The sequence below is a fragment of the Cricetulus griseus genome, chromosome X (genome assembly GCF_003668045.3).
Source record: "Cricetulus griseus strain 17A/GY chromosome X, alternate assembly CriGri-PICRH-1.0, whole genome shotgun sequence".
NCBI lineage: Eukaryota > Metazoa > Chordata > Mammalia > Rodentia > Cricetidae > Cricetulus > Cricetulus griseus.
Window position 1 is genome coordinate 115746502 of NC_048604.1, and position 14141 is coordinate 115760642.

General features: G+C 38.9%; 1 protein-coding gene across 1 annotated transcript in view; it reads left to right on the forward strand.

Annotated features, from left to right (window-relative positions):
* Sytl5 (synaptotagmin like 5) overlaps window positions 1-14141 on the forward strand; it is a 102149-nt gene that overhangs the window by 87314 nt on the left and 694 nt on the right. Inside the window, exons 14-16 of the mRNA XM_035449764.1 lie at window positions 3096-3204; window positions 3984-4116; window positions 12511-12719. Of these exons, the coding sequence (XP_035305655.1) occupies window positions 3096-3204; window positions 3984-4116; window positions 12511-12719 (451 nt within the window). The remainder of the gene's footprint in view (window positions 1-3095; window positions 3205-3983; window positions 4117-12510; window positions 12720-14141) is intronic.

Genomic DNA, 14141 nt, shown 5'->3' on the forward strand with positions numbered 1-14141 from the left:
TATCTTTATGAGTTTAATTCTCTTGCTTTGGGGATAATTGTTGTTAACCTCTCCCAAAAATTTACTACAAGCTCTTTGCCAGGGTTTACTGTCTACCCATAATTTGTCAATTTCATCATTAGTAAAAGGTACTATAATTTGTGCAGGATCTATTTCTGCTAATTGATGAAGTCTCAATGTTCCTTTTAGAATCAACTCAGAGATAATTTCTACAAAAGTTTTTAATTTTTTACTTGGTTTATGTGGTAAAAAGATCCATTCTATGATAACATTTTCCCTCTGCATTAAAATTCCTCTAGGGTGATGCTTAGAGGGTAATATGACCAGAATGCAGTTAAGCATTGAATCTATATGATCTACATGTGCCATCTGTAATTTATCTTCCACTAATGCCAATTTTCCAGCAGCCTCAGCTGTTAATAACATGTGACTATTTAAGTCCTTGTCATCATCTAAGGTTTTGTTCAAACTAATCATTTGATTGGGTTTTATTCCAATAATGTGTTGTAGATGGGAAATGTCTCCTAGCAATCTTTGAAAATCATTAGAATATTCAATCCATCTCTCTTAATTTGCACCTTTTGTGGTCTAATTTTTGTAAACCTATTTTATAACCTAAATAATTAATAGAATTTCCTCTTTGTATTTTTTTCAGGGGCAATTTGTAATCCCCAACAAGGCAAAATTTTCTTTACTTTTTCAAACTTTCTAAATTATCTGGCTGTTGGGATTAAAGAAGTGTGCCTGGCTTCTAAGGCTTGTGGTTGATTTTGCTTTTCTGAATCATCAATTAAAGCTTTACTAAATCATAAATAATGTATCATGACACTTCCCCCTCCTCTTCTTCCCTCCTCTCTCTCCTACCTCCTTCCCCCATGCTCCTGATTTACTCTAGAGATCTTGTCCCTTTCCCCTGGGGGTCCTATTTGTTTCCTAGCTTCTCTGGGATTGTGGATTGTAGGCTGGTTATCCTTTGCTCTATGTCTAATATCCACTTTATGAGTGAGTATATACCATGTTTATCTTTATGTGACTGGGTTACCTCACTCAGGATAGTTTCTTCTAGTTCCATCCATTTGTCTGAGAATTTCAAGATGTCGGTGGTTTTGTTGTTGTTGTTTGTTTGCCACCGAGTAGTACTCCACTGTGTGTATGTACCACATTTTCTTTATCTGTTCTGTGGTTGAAGGGCATCTAGGTTGCTTCCAGGTTCTAGCTATTACAAATAATGCTGTTATGAACATAGTTGAACAGGTGTCCTTGTCGTATGAGTGTGTATCCTTTGGGTATATGCCTAAGAGTGGAATTGCTGGGTCTTGAGGTAGACTGATTATCATTTTCCTGGGAAGAAACCACCACACTGAAATCCAAAGTGGCTGTACAAGTTGGCATTCCCACCAGCAATCGAAGAGTGTTCCACTTTCTCCACATGCTTTCCAGAGAAAGCTGTCATTTGGTGTTTTTTATTTTTGCCATTCTAATAGGTGTAAGATGGTATCTCAGAGTTGTTTTGATTTGCATTTCCCTGATGACTAAGGGTGTTGAGCAATTCCTTAAGTGCCTTTCGGCCATTTGAGATTCCTCTGGTGAGGATCTGCACCCCATTTTAAAATAGGATTATTTGGAGTTTTGCTGACTAGCTTCTTGAGTTATTTGTATATTTTGGAGATCAACCCTCTGTCAGATGTGGGATTGGTGAAGAGATTTCTCCATTCTGTAGGCTGCCATTTTGTGTTGTTGACTGTGTCCTTTGCCTTACAAAAGCTTCTCGGTTTCAGAAATCTCATTTATTAAATGTCGATCTCAGTGTCTGTGTTACTGGTGTTATGTTCAGGAAGTGGTCTCCTATACCAAAGTGTTCAAGGGTACCTCCCAATTTCTCTTCTAAGAGGTTCAGTGTGGCTGGATTTATGTTGTGGTCATTGATCCATTTGGACTTAAGTTTTGTGCATGGTGATAGAAATGGATCTATCTGCAGTCTTCTACATGACAACATCCAGTTATGCCAGCACCATGTGTTGAAGATTCTTTCTTTTTTCCATTGTATAACTTTAGCTTCCTTGTCAAAAATCAGGTGTTCATTGGTGTATGGGTTAATATCAGGGTCTCCAATTCTATTTCACTGATCTACCTGTCTATTTTTGAGCCAATACCAAGCATTACTATAGCACTATCATAAGCTTGAAGGCAGGGTTGGTTATGCTTCAGGAAGTTTCTTTATTGTACAGGATTATTTTGGCTATCCTGGGTATTTTGTTTCTCCATATAAAGTTGAGTATTGTTCTTTCAAGTTCTGTGAAGAATTGTGCTGTGAAGATGTGCCACCCAGGAAAGGGCACATCTCCTAAGAGTATCAATCAAACATGGTATATCAAGTGGCAGTAGGAATAAGCACCTCCCCATGTATTAAAGTTAGGGCAAAGTGGCCCAGTATGAGAAGTATGGTCCCAAAAGCCAGTAAAAGAATCAGAGACAACCCCTGTTCCTGCTGTTAGGAGACCAAGCTCCATAACTGTAGCATATATGCAGAGTGCCTAGGTCAGTCTCATACAGGCTCCCTTGGTTGTCAGTTCATTCTCTGTGAGCCCCTGTAAGCCCAGGTTAGTTGATTCTGTGAGTTTAGGTTAGCTGACTGTGTGAGCCTTCCATATTGTTCTTGACCCCTCTGGCTCCTGCACTCCTTCCTCCTCCTCCTCCTCCTCCTCCTTCTCCTCTTCCTCTTCCTCCTCCTCCTCTCCCTCCTCCTCCTTCTTGGCATTACCAACCTCCACCTAATGTCTGTCTGTGGGTCTCTACATCTTCCCGCATCAGTTGCTGGATGATGCCTCTTGGATGACAATTATGTCAAGCACCAATCTGGTCCCCGGAGATGGCCAGTTCAGGCTACTTATCCACAACTGTTAGGAGTCTAAGCTGGGTTTATCCCATAGAGGAGTCAGGTCTCTTAAGGAAATAATATCTGAGGAAATATAGACTCCCTGTATTTCCAAATGTGAGAAAAAACACGAAATATTTGTATTTCTGAATATTATGTATTTCATTTAAGAAGATAATATCTAGTATTCTAACTTTTTCATTTATCTTCCCTTGGCTAGGTGGAGTTGGCTCCTGATATTGGCCTTCAGTACAAAGGAGAGCTAACAGTTGTTTTACGTTACATTCCTCCAGAAGAGAACTCTATATTCCCAGTAGGACAACCTCAAGGTAGGTTTAAAAATCAATAGCTCTGATCAGTGACATTCTCTTTGGACAACTGTATAAGTGATGTTGAGGTTTGGTTGGACTGTGTTACTTTTCAAGTACAATAATAAAATGGGGTCAGGGGTCTTTTTAGAGTTGAGAAGTACATGCTATAATGTATGTGAAGAAGAAAAGTACAGGACAAAAATCCATACTTAGAAACCAGCCCTGATGGAGAGATTATTTCCTGTCAGTCCAAGAGAGACAGAATCTTTCCCCCTGTGGGAGAGATATGTTGTGTGAGGGGTTTCTAGGTAGCTGCTCTGTGGACTCATTCACAAGTACTCAGGGAGTCTAAAGAAGAAATAGCTGGCATAAAACATAGAAAACAAAGGGAAAGTCCAGATGAAATCAATTTGAAATCTCTCTTTTCTTCCTCCTTCCATCAACTTCTTTGGCAGCTTCCTTTATTTTCCCATTCATGGTTACCGTCTTTAGTGGTTCCCCATGGAAGTAACTCATCTCTTAGTCTGAATTTTCTCACTTCACTTGTCTGTAGTTCTTTGTGTAGGGTTCAAGTCTCATAATCTTTCTCCCATCTAGTTTGGCAATACCATATGGCCAGCTCTGAAAGCATACATACAAATACCATTATTCAGACTGAAATATAGTTAGGAATACACAGAGAGAGAGAGAGGGGGGGGAGGCTGGTTATGCGAAAATTAAGTCTTTGTAGGTGTTCTTTGGAAATTGTGAAGTGGAATCTCTGATATCCTTTACCTCCTCTCTGCTGGTTCATGCAGGAAAGAAGACCTTTAAAAAGGGGAAGAAACAAGAGTCAGCTGTCATCTCTGGGGGAATACTTGAAGTGTTCATCAAGGAAGCAAAGAATCTGACCTCAGTCAAATCGGGAGGCTCTGACAGCTTTGTGAAGGGGTAACTGTGTTTTAGCTCATCACAGATAACACACTGGCTGTTGAAAGGAACTGTGATCCACTAGACAATGGTAGCTGTGAGAGGCCTGCGTTCTGCTTATTGCATGTACTTTGGAAAAGCTACCCTTTAGTGCTCACTCTCTTACATCTAAAGCAACACCAGAGGGGGCAGAGTTGCTGTTCTAGCTTTCACTGTGTCTCCAGCATATTTCTGGAAGGCCACTGTGAGGACTACTTTCATCCTGAAGGTCAGAAGTCTTTCCCAGGAGATGCGTTTCTCCAAAGAGAAGAAAGCATGGTTTTCTGTGTATAATTTACTTTTATTTTTGCTTTGTTACCATTTGGTACAACAAGCAAAATACTAAATACTTGCTTGTTTACTCTCTTGGGAAAATTGTAAAATGCAGAGAAATTTTAGCATCTTCCCTGGAGAGTCTGTGAGATAGGCTCCAGGATCTGAGAGATATATGATCTCTCTCTCTCTCTCTCTCTCTCTCTCTCTCTCTCTCTCTCTCTCTCTCTCTCTCTCTGTATGTGTGTGTGTGTGTGTGTTGTGTGTTGTGTGTTGCCATATGGAGCAAATGTCAGTTTCTGGAAGGAATAGTGCCCTTGAAATGGATATTCTTGCTCATTCTAAGCAATCCAAGTAGCAAATCTCTCTCATTTCTGACTATTGTAGATATTTTTCTCATGCAACTAGAAGAACTTGCCTAAACCAATATTTTCCCATTCATTCAAGCAAACAATCAAATGTATATGCACCAAGCATTAGATGCTTCTCTTTGAAAATAGATATGATAGCTGACCTCACAGAGCACCTTGAAACATATGAAGTAAAGCAAGTTCCCATGATGCCAAGCCTTGGCATGATCTTTGAAGAGTTATCCAGTCCTGATGGTAGTGCCTAAAATCCTGCTACTGGGGATACTGAGTCAGGGAGAAGACAAGTTTTTGTCCATCCTGGCTGGGTTATATGTAGCAAGTGCCAGGCCAGCATGGGGCAGAGGATGAGATTCTGTTTTTTTTTTCTCATGTACAAACTTTTAAAATTTAATTTAATGTTTTTTTCATTTATTTTACATACTGACAACAGTTTCCCCTCCCTCCCTTATACTGTTTCTGCCCACTTCCCATCTACACCCCTCCCCATCCTTTCCTCCTCCAGATCCATTCAGGAAGGGGAAGGCCTCTCATGGGTGTGTTTTCCCACAAGGAAATGAAGCATACCTTTATTCTCGTATGTTTTAAATTCGCTAAACCATATATTGAAGAGAATAAGATGACTAGGGTTTCCCCATTGGTGAATTGTGTTCTTTAGCATAAATGAAACTCTTTCTTTGAATCATGCTGCTGCAGTTCACCTCAGGAGCCCCAGCACCCAGTTTAGGACTCTGCTCCTTACTGTCTTGTATGGTAAGAATATTGTCCCTGGCCTATTATGACTATCCAAAGATAACTCAATATTGTCAGGAACAGTTTTTACATTCTCTTGCTAAGAATTTATGAAGCACAAATAATAAAGAACAGTACTTCATTCTATTTTTTAAAAAACTAACTTTGCAGTAAATTCTCTTATGGATACTTAAATTTTAAGCCAATTTAAAAATTATCCAAGGAGTTTGGGAGATGGTTCAGTGGTTAAAAGCACTGGCTGCTCTTGCAGAGGATCCAAGATCAATTCCCAACACCCACATGGCAGCTCACAACTGTATGTAATTCCAGTTCCAGGAAATCTGATACCCTCTTCTGATGTCCATAGGCACTGTTTGCACATGGTACATAGAAATACATGCAGGGAAAACGCTCATATACATAAAAGGAAAGAAAGAAAGAAAGAAAGAAAGAAAGAAAGGAAGAAAGAAAGAAAGAAAGACCCTTAAAAATGAACTGAGATCTTTTAAAAGAGCCAGAGAGAAAGCAAGAACAGATATATAGGTAATGCTATAAAATGTGTACATTATATAAATACATGCTATCTTCTTATGAACTGAAATATATGTGGCTTAAGAAAGACATAAGGGTCTACAAGATGTCTCAGCAAGTAAAGAGAAATAGGCTTGCCACCAAAACTAATGAACCAATTTTGATAACTGGAACCCACCTGGTAAGAAAATGACAACTGACTCTTGAGGGTTAAACTTTGGTCTCCACAACTATACCATGGCATGCCCACAGACATACATACATACACTCAATATGAATTAAATATTTAAAAAATTAAAAGACATTTTCTCTTACATGTAAACAATGACAGAAGGTAATTTATCTAGGGTAGAAGTGGAAGCATCATGATTATCAGGGACAATTTTTTTCTATATCATTATAGTATCTTCACCAAGGACAAGGATATCTAGCTATGCAGAATTCATCTATCCTATGCAAATCCAGGCTCATAGAAAACTTCCCATAACTTTTTCGTAGAGCTAATTCTTGTATTCTATTGCTCAGTTCTGTGAGTTTAGGAGTTGGAAAATAGCCTTGTGGTCTTCATTCTGGGAAAATGTGTGACCAAATTTATAACCATGGATTTTTAATGATGGAAATTTTAAAAATTGAAATAAAATAAAATGTAAGATGGTAATAATAAAAAAACCTAGATATTCTAAAAAAGAGTAAGTGTATAATGGACATCAACAGATAATAGTGTTCTCTGATTAATTTATTAATTTTTTACCTCTTTAATGGTAGTGCTGGGATCAAACCCAGGGCCTTGCTAGGTAATTACTCTATCACTGTCCAATACTTACTAGTGCTGACCAATATAGTATGAAATACTGCATGACCAAATTATTGTCTTTATCTCTGGAACATTTACTTGTAGTTTTCTTTTCCTTCTTTCTTATTTTTTTTCTCTTTTGATTAAAATTAGAAACAAGCTTGTTTTACATGTCAAACCCAGTTTCCTCTACCTCCCTTCCTCCCCTGCCCCCTACTGACGCCTACCCATCCCCTTTCTGCTCCCCAGGGAGAGAGAGGCCTTCTGTGGTGGATCTTCAAAGTCTGTCATATCATTTGGAGCAGGGCCTAGGCCCTCCCCCATGTATCTAGGCTGAGAGAGTATCCCTCCATGGGGAATGGGCTCCCAAAGTCCATTTATATACTAGGGATAAATACTGATCCACTACCAGAGGCCCCATAGAGTGCCTAGGACTTCTATCTGGCACCCACATTCAGGGAGTCTGGATTGGTCCTATGCTGGTTTCCCGGGTATCAGTCTGGGGTCCATGAGCTCCTCCTTGTTCAGGTCAGCTGTTTCTGCGGGTTTCTCCAGCCTGATCTTGACTCCTTTGCTCGTCACTCTTCCCTCTCTGCAACTGGATTCCAGGAATTCAGCTCAGTGTTTAGCTGTGGGTGTCTGCTTCTGCTTCCATCAGCTACTGGATAAAGGCTGTAGGATGGCATTTAAGGTAGCCTCTCCACTATTGCTTAGATTTCTAGATGGGGTCATCCTTGTAGATTTCTGGACATTTACCTAGTGCCAGATTTCTCTTTAAACCTATAATCGTTCGCTCTATTACGGTATCTCTTTTCTTGCTCTCCTCTATTCTTCCCCGACTCAATCTTTCTGCTCCCTCATGTCCTCCTCTCCCCTCCTCTTCTCCCCTTCTCTATCTCCTAACTCCCTCTCCCCTCCCCGCATGCTCCCAATTTTCTCAGGAGACCTTGTCCATTTTCCTTTCTCTGGGGAGCCATGTATGTCTCTCTTAGGGTTCTCCTTGTTTCCTAATTTCTCTGGTGGTGTGGACTGTAGGCGGGTAATACATTGCTCTATGTCTAAAATCCATATGAGTTAGTACATACCATGTTTGTCTTTTTGTGACAGGATTACCTAACTCAGGATAGTTTCTTTTAGTTCCATCCAATTGCCTGCAAATTTCAAGATTCCATTGTTTTTGTTTTGTTTTGTTTTGTTTTGCTGAGTAATACTCCATTGTGTAAACTGTACCACATTTTCTTTATCCATTCTTCAGTTGAGGGGCATCTAGGTTGCTTCCAGGTTCTGGCTATTACAAAAAATGCTGCTATGAACATAGTTGAACAGATGTCCTTGTTGTAGGAATGTGCATCTGTTGGGTATATGCCTAAGAGTGGAATTGCTGGATCTTGTGGTAGACTGATTCTCATTTTCCTGAGGAACCACCATACTGATATTCAAAGTGGCTGTATGAGTTTGCACTCCCACCAGCACTGGGGGAGTGGTCCCCTTTCTCCACATCCTCTCCACTACAAACTTTCCTTGGTGTTTTTTTATTTTAGCCATTCTTACAGGAATAAGGTGATATCTCAAAGTTGTTTTGATTTGTATTTCCCTTAAGGCTAAGGATGTTGAGCCTTTCACAAGTAGCATTCAGCCATTTTAGATTACTCTATTGAGAATTCTCTATTCTGTACCTCACTTTAAAATTGGATTATTTAGTGTTTTGGAGACTACTTTCTTGAGTTCTTTGTATATTTTGGAAATCAGCTCTTTGTCAGATGTGATGTTAGTGAATATCTTTTCCCATTCTGTGGGCTGTCGTTATGTCTTGTTGACTGTGTCCTTTGCCTTACAGAAGCTTCTCAGTTTCAGGAGGTCCCATTTATTGATTGTTGCTCTCATTGTCTGTGCTACTGGCGTTATGTTCAGGAAGTGATCTCTTGTACCAATACATTCAAGAGTACCTCCTACTTTCTCTTCTAAGAGGCTCAGTGTGGCTGGATTTATGTTGAGGTCTTTGATCCATTTGGACTTAAGTTTTCTGCATGGTGATAGATATGGATCTATCTGCAGTCTTCTACAGGACAGCATCCAGTTATGCCAGCACCATTTGTTGAAGATGCTTTCTTTTTTTCATTGTATAATTTTAGCTTCTTTGTCAAAAATCAGGTGTTTGTAGGAGTTTGGGTTAATATCAGGGTTTTCAATTCAATTCCATTGGTCTATTTTTGTGCCACTACCAAGCTGTTTTCAGGATTATAGCTCTGTAATAGAGCTTGAAGTCAGGGATGGTGATGCCTCCAGAATTTCCTTTATTGTACAGGGTTGCTTGGGCTATCCTGGGTCTTTTGTTTTTCCATATAAAGTTGAGAATTGTTCTTTTAAGGTCTCTGAAGAACTGTGTTGGGATTTTGATGAGGATTGCATTGAATCTGTAGATTGCTTTTGGGAAGATTGCCATTTTTACTATGTTGATCCTATCTATCCAAGAGCATGGGAGATCTTTCCATTTTCTGGTATCTTCTTTAATTTCTTTCTTTAATGACTCAAAGTTCTTGTTATATAGGTATTTCATTAGTTTGGTTAGTGTTACCCCAAGAAATTTTATGTTGTTTGTGGCTATTGTAAAGGGTGATGTTTCTCTGATTTCTTTCTCAGCCCATATATTATCAGCACATAGTAGGGCTACTGATTTTTTTGAGTTCATCTTGTATCATGCCACTTTGCTGAAGGTGTTTGTCAGCCAAAGGAGTTCCCTAGTAGAGTTTTTCATGTCACTTATGTAAACTAACATATAATCTGCTAATAGTGAAAGTATGACTTCTTTCTTTCCAATTTGTATCTCCTTGATCTCCTTTTGTTGTCTTATTGATCTAGCAAGAACTTTAAGTACAATTCTGAAGAGATAGGGAGAGAGTGGATAGTCTTGTCTTGTTCCTGATTTTAGAGGGATCGCATTGAGTTTCTCTCCTTTTAGTTTGATGTTGGATGTTGGTTTGCTGTCTATTGCTTTTATTATCTTTAGGTATGTTCCTGTTATCCCTGATCTTTACAAGACCCTTATCATGAAGGGGTGTTGGATTTTGTCAAAGGCTTTTTCAGCATCTAGTGAGATAATCATGTGGTTTTTCTTTTTCAGTTTGTTTATATGGTGGATTACATTGATGGATTATCATATGTTGAGCCATCCCTGCATCCCTGGGATGAAGCCTACTTGATCATGGTGGATGATTTCTCTGATGTGTTCTTATTTTCAGTTTGGCAGTATTTTATTGAGTATTTTTACATCAATGTTCATGACGGATATTGGTCTGTAGTTCTCTTTCTTAGTTGTGTCTTTGTGTGCCTTGGGTACCGAGGTAATTGTGGCCTAGTAAAAAGAGTTTGGCAATTAATCTGTTTCTATTGTGTGGAACAATTTGAGGAATATTGGTATTAGCTCTTCTTTGAATTTCTGGGAAAATTCTGCACTAAAACCATCTGGCCCTGGGCTTTCTTTGTTGGGAGACTTTTGATGACTGCTTCTATTTCATTAGGGGTTATAGGTCTATTTAAATTGCTTATCTGTTCTTAATTTAATTTTGGTAAGTGGTATCTATCCAGAAAATTGTCCATTTTCTTTAGATTTTCAAATTTTGAGGAATACAGGTTTTCAAAGTATGACCTAATGCTTCTCTGGATGTCCTCAGTGTCTGTTGTTATGCCCCCCTTTTTTCTGATTTTGTTAATTTTGATTATTTTGGATAAAGTTTTGCCTATCTTTTTTATTTTCTCAAAGAACCAACTCTTTGTTTCATTGATTCTTTGTATTGTTTTCCCAGTTTCTACTTTATTGTTTTCAGCCCTCGATTTGATTATCTTCTGGCATCTACTCCTCTGGTGTGAGTTTGCTTCTTTTTGTTCTAGAGCTTTCAGTTGTGCTATTAATTCTCTAATGTGACTATTCTCCAGTTTCTTCATGTGGTCACTTAGTACTATGAACTAGCACTGCTTTCAAAGTGTCCCATATGTTTGGGTATATTGTATCTTCATTCTCTCTGAGTTCTAGGAAGTCTTTAATTTCTTTTTTATTTCTTTCTTGACCCAGGAATGGTGCAATTGTACATTGTTGAATTTCCATGAGTTTGTAGGGTTTCTGCAATTTGTGTTGTTGTTGAATTCTAATTTTAAACCATGGTGCTCTGACAAGATACAGGGTGTTATTCTAATTTGTGTACCTATTGATGTTTGCTATATTGCAAAGTATGTGGTTGATTTTTGAGAAGGTTCCATGTGGTGCTGAGATGAAGGTATATTATTTTGTGTTTGGATGAAATGTTCTATATATGTCTTTTAAACCCAATTGAATAATAACTTCTGTTATTTCCTTTTTTCTTTGTTAAGTTTCTGTCTGGTGGTTCTGTCTAGTGGTGAGAGTGGGGTATTGAAGTCTCCCACTATAATTGTGTTAGGTTTTATGCATGATTTGAGTTTTAGTAATGTTTCTTTTACAAATATGGATGCCTTTTTATTTGTGGCATGGATGTTCAGAATTGAGATTTCTTTTTGATGGATTTCTCCTGTGGTGAATATGAAATAACCTTCTTCTTCTCTTTTGATTGATTTTTGTTTAAAGTCTAATTTATGATGTTAGGATTGCTACACCCGCTTGTTTCTTGGGTCCATTTGATTGGAAAGGCAGGCCACACAGGAACATGGGCCGGAAACAGGCCCATGCTTGCCTCCTCCCGTGGGTGGATAGGTGAATAGCACAACTACTTCGGCAGACTCTGGATGGGCTGGTCTGCAAAGATTGGTTCCCCTGTGCACAGTCCCCAGGTCTCAGGAGGCTCTGAGCAAGGCATCAGTAGATGGGCTACTTGTACTTTTCATAATTGTTTCATGTAGGGATTCCATCTACACGGTCATTTTCTTCCCTAAACAATGTTTCCTGAAGGAAGGTATTTGGGAGTTAGAGTTTGAACTCAATAGAGAAGACCAAGGACGCAGGTGGTCTACCAGAGAAGGGCTTCCAGGAAAACATAAGTGAAAGCATGTAGACCATGAATCAAAAGATAGAGGGAAACAGATTAAAATGTCAGTGGGTAGATTATCACCATAGGGTTCAGACCTACTGGGGAAACAATAAAAACTTCACTTAATGTTCCTTAGGTGTATCCCTTGAAGAACTAGGGGACTCATCAACCTTTTCTAAAACATACTGAGAATTGCCATTCAAGCATTTGGTCCTCAGTAACTTCTAGGTGCTCTGAACAAAAGGGAGCAAACTCACACAAAACTAGGTAGACACACAGGATTTGAGGAAAGAAGCTGAAAATATGCCAGGAACTATGCACCCTGGCTGCAAATCAGCTTACAGATGACCCAAGAAGATACAAAGTGAAGCACTCAATAGTGGCTGCCTGCAGAGGTCTTTTATTTACCAGATGGAGAACCAAATATTTGGAAGGCTTTGGAAAAACAAAAAAAATTATGCAAAAACAAAGAGGGCATTTTACTATTGTTGCACTAGTCATAGTCAGTCGTCCGTCCCTCTAAATAAGATAGTTTAAGCTTATAAGAATCAGGGAGAGAACATCAAGCATGCATATTGCATTCACACACAGTTACATAGAACTATAGGAAAACCAAGTGACAACTCAAAGTTATCATTTTGTTTTTACTTCCCCACTAATGTGACTGTGTTTCCTTCTACAGTTACCTGCTTCCTGATGATAACAAAGCCACCAAGCACAAAACTGTGGTTGTAAAAAAGAGTGTTAATCCTCAGTGGAATCATACATTCATATTCAGTGGTCTGTATCCTCAGGATATAAAGAATGTTTGCCTAGAACTCACCATCTGGGACAAGGAGGCCTTTTCCAGCAACATCTTTCTAGGAGGTGTTCGTTTAAATTCTGGAAGTGGTAAGGAATTGGGAGAGCTGCAGCTGGTCTATAACAGGGCATGGGCAACAGCATGACTACTATAGGTGTGATTTGTTGTTGATTTTTATGTAGTTTGAACTACAATAACTCCTGAAGTAACACAGATGCCTTATTCTTTTAGATGGAGAACTGATCACTGTTAAAACCTAAGTGTTCCTATGGTATCTTTGTATCCTTAGGCTTAAAGTTAAGGAAGTGTTATGTTATGTTTATACTGAATCCTTTCATAGAAAAATCTTCAATACATTCATGTAAGTAAATTTAAAGGACTTTCTTGGGTCTTCATGTTTTGCTCAGCTGAAAATCAAGATATCACAGACTTGTGATGGGAGAGGAAGGACTCATAAGTTTGCCTTTACTTCATCTTCTTTTCACTTCTGTCTAGTACTTCAACTCAACAACGATCACATTAAAAGGAAATCAAATTTTCTCTGTACATAACATCTAATATTGTTCATTTAAGCAATGTGTCTTAGTTTGCTTTCTATTGTTATGATAAAGGCAATAACGAGAGCCAACTTGGGGAGAAAAGGATTTATCATCACGAAGGTAAATCAGGGCAGGAAGTCAAGGCAGGAACATAGAGGCAGAACTTAAGCAGAACCAGAGAACAATACTGTTTACATTCTTGCTCAACTTGCTTTTTATATAACCCAGGATCATCTGCCCAGGGGTGGCACTGCCCACATGAACTGTTTCCTGCCAGGTCAATCATCAATCAAGAAGCTTCTCCACAGACTTGCCCACAGGCCAATCAGATGGATACATTTTCTCAATGACCCATGTGTGTCATGTTGATAGAATCCTAAAAACAGAATGAAAACACATAACTCGTGTCATAAAATATAGCAAGGTGTGAACTAGGTGAGGAGACATATTACAGTGATCGAATGCTTTATCACTAGAAGCGAACATGCAGTCACCCCAAACCTCTTTATCCCATATCTTAGGCTAGCCATATGCCATGTCAACATTTTGATTGAGAAAGCCTCCATCTATATGAAACTTTTTTCTAGATTAAGGAGAGCAGGGGATGTATATGTCAGTAAACTTGAAACCTCCAGGGTCAGAGAAGTAGCTATGCTAGAAATAGAGATCTTTATATCTAAGGCCAGCTTGTGAATTAACATTAACTTGGTTTAGATGAATTAGTTCTCTGCCACTCTATCAAAGTAGGGAGGAAATGAGATATCAGGGGCCATTCTGATTTCCCTGCACAACCTAAGCAGAAAGAAATCATGCTGGCTTCAAAAGACTGATTCATTTTAATACCTTACACTAGATATGGGGATTGAGAAGAGCTCAACAAGAGAATTTCTACTTAAAAGTTCCCCTTAGAGAGTGTTATTTGCCTTCTAGAATGTCCATCCCCTGTGTGAAATGTTGTACCCCCTTTTCCCT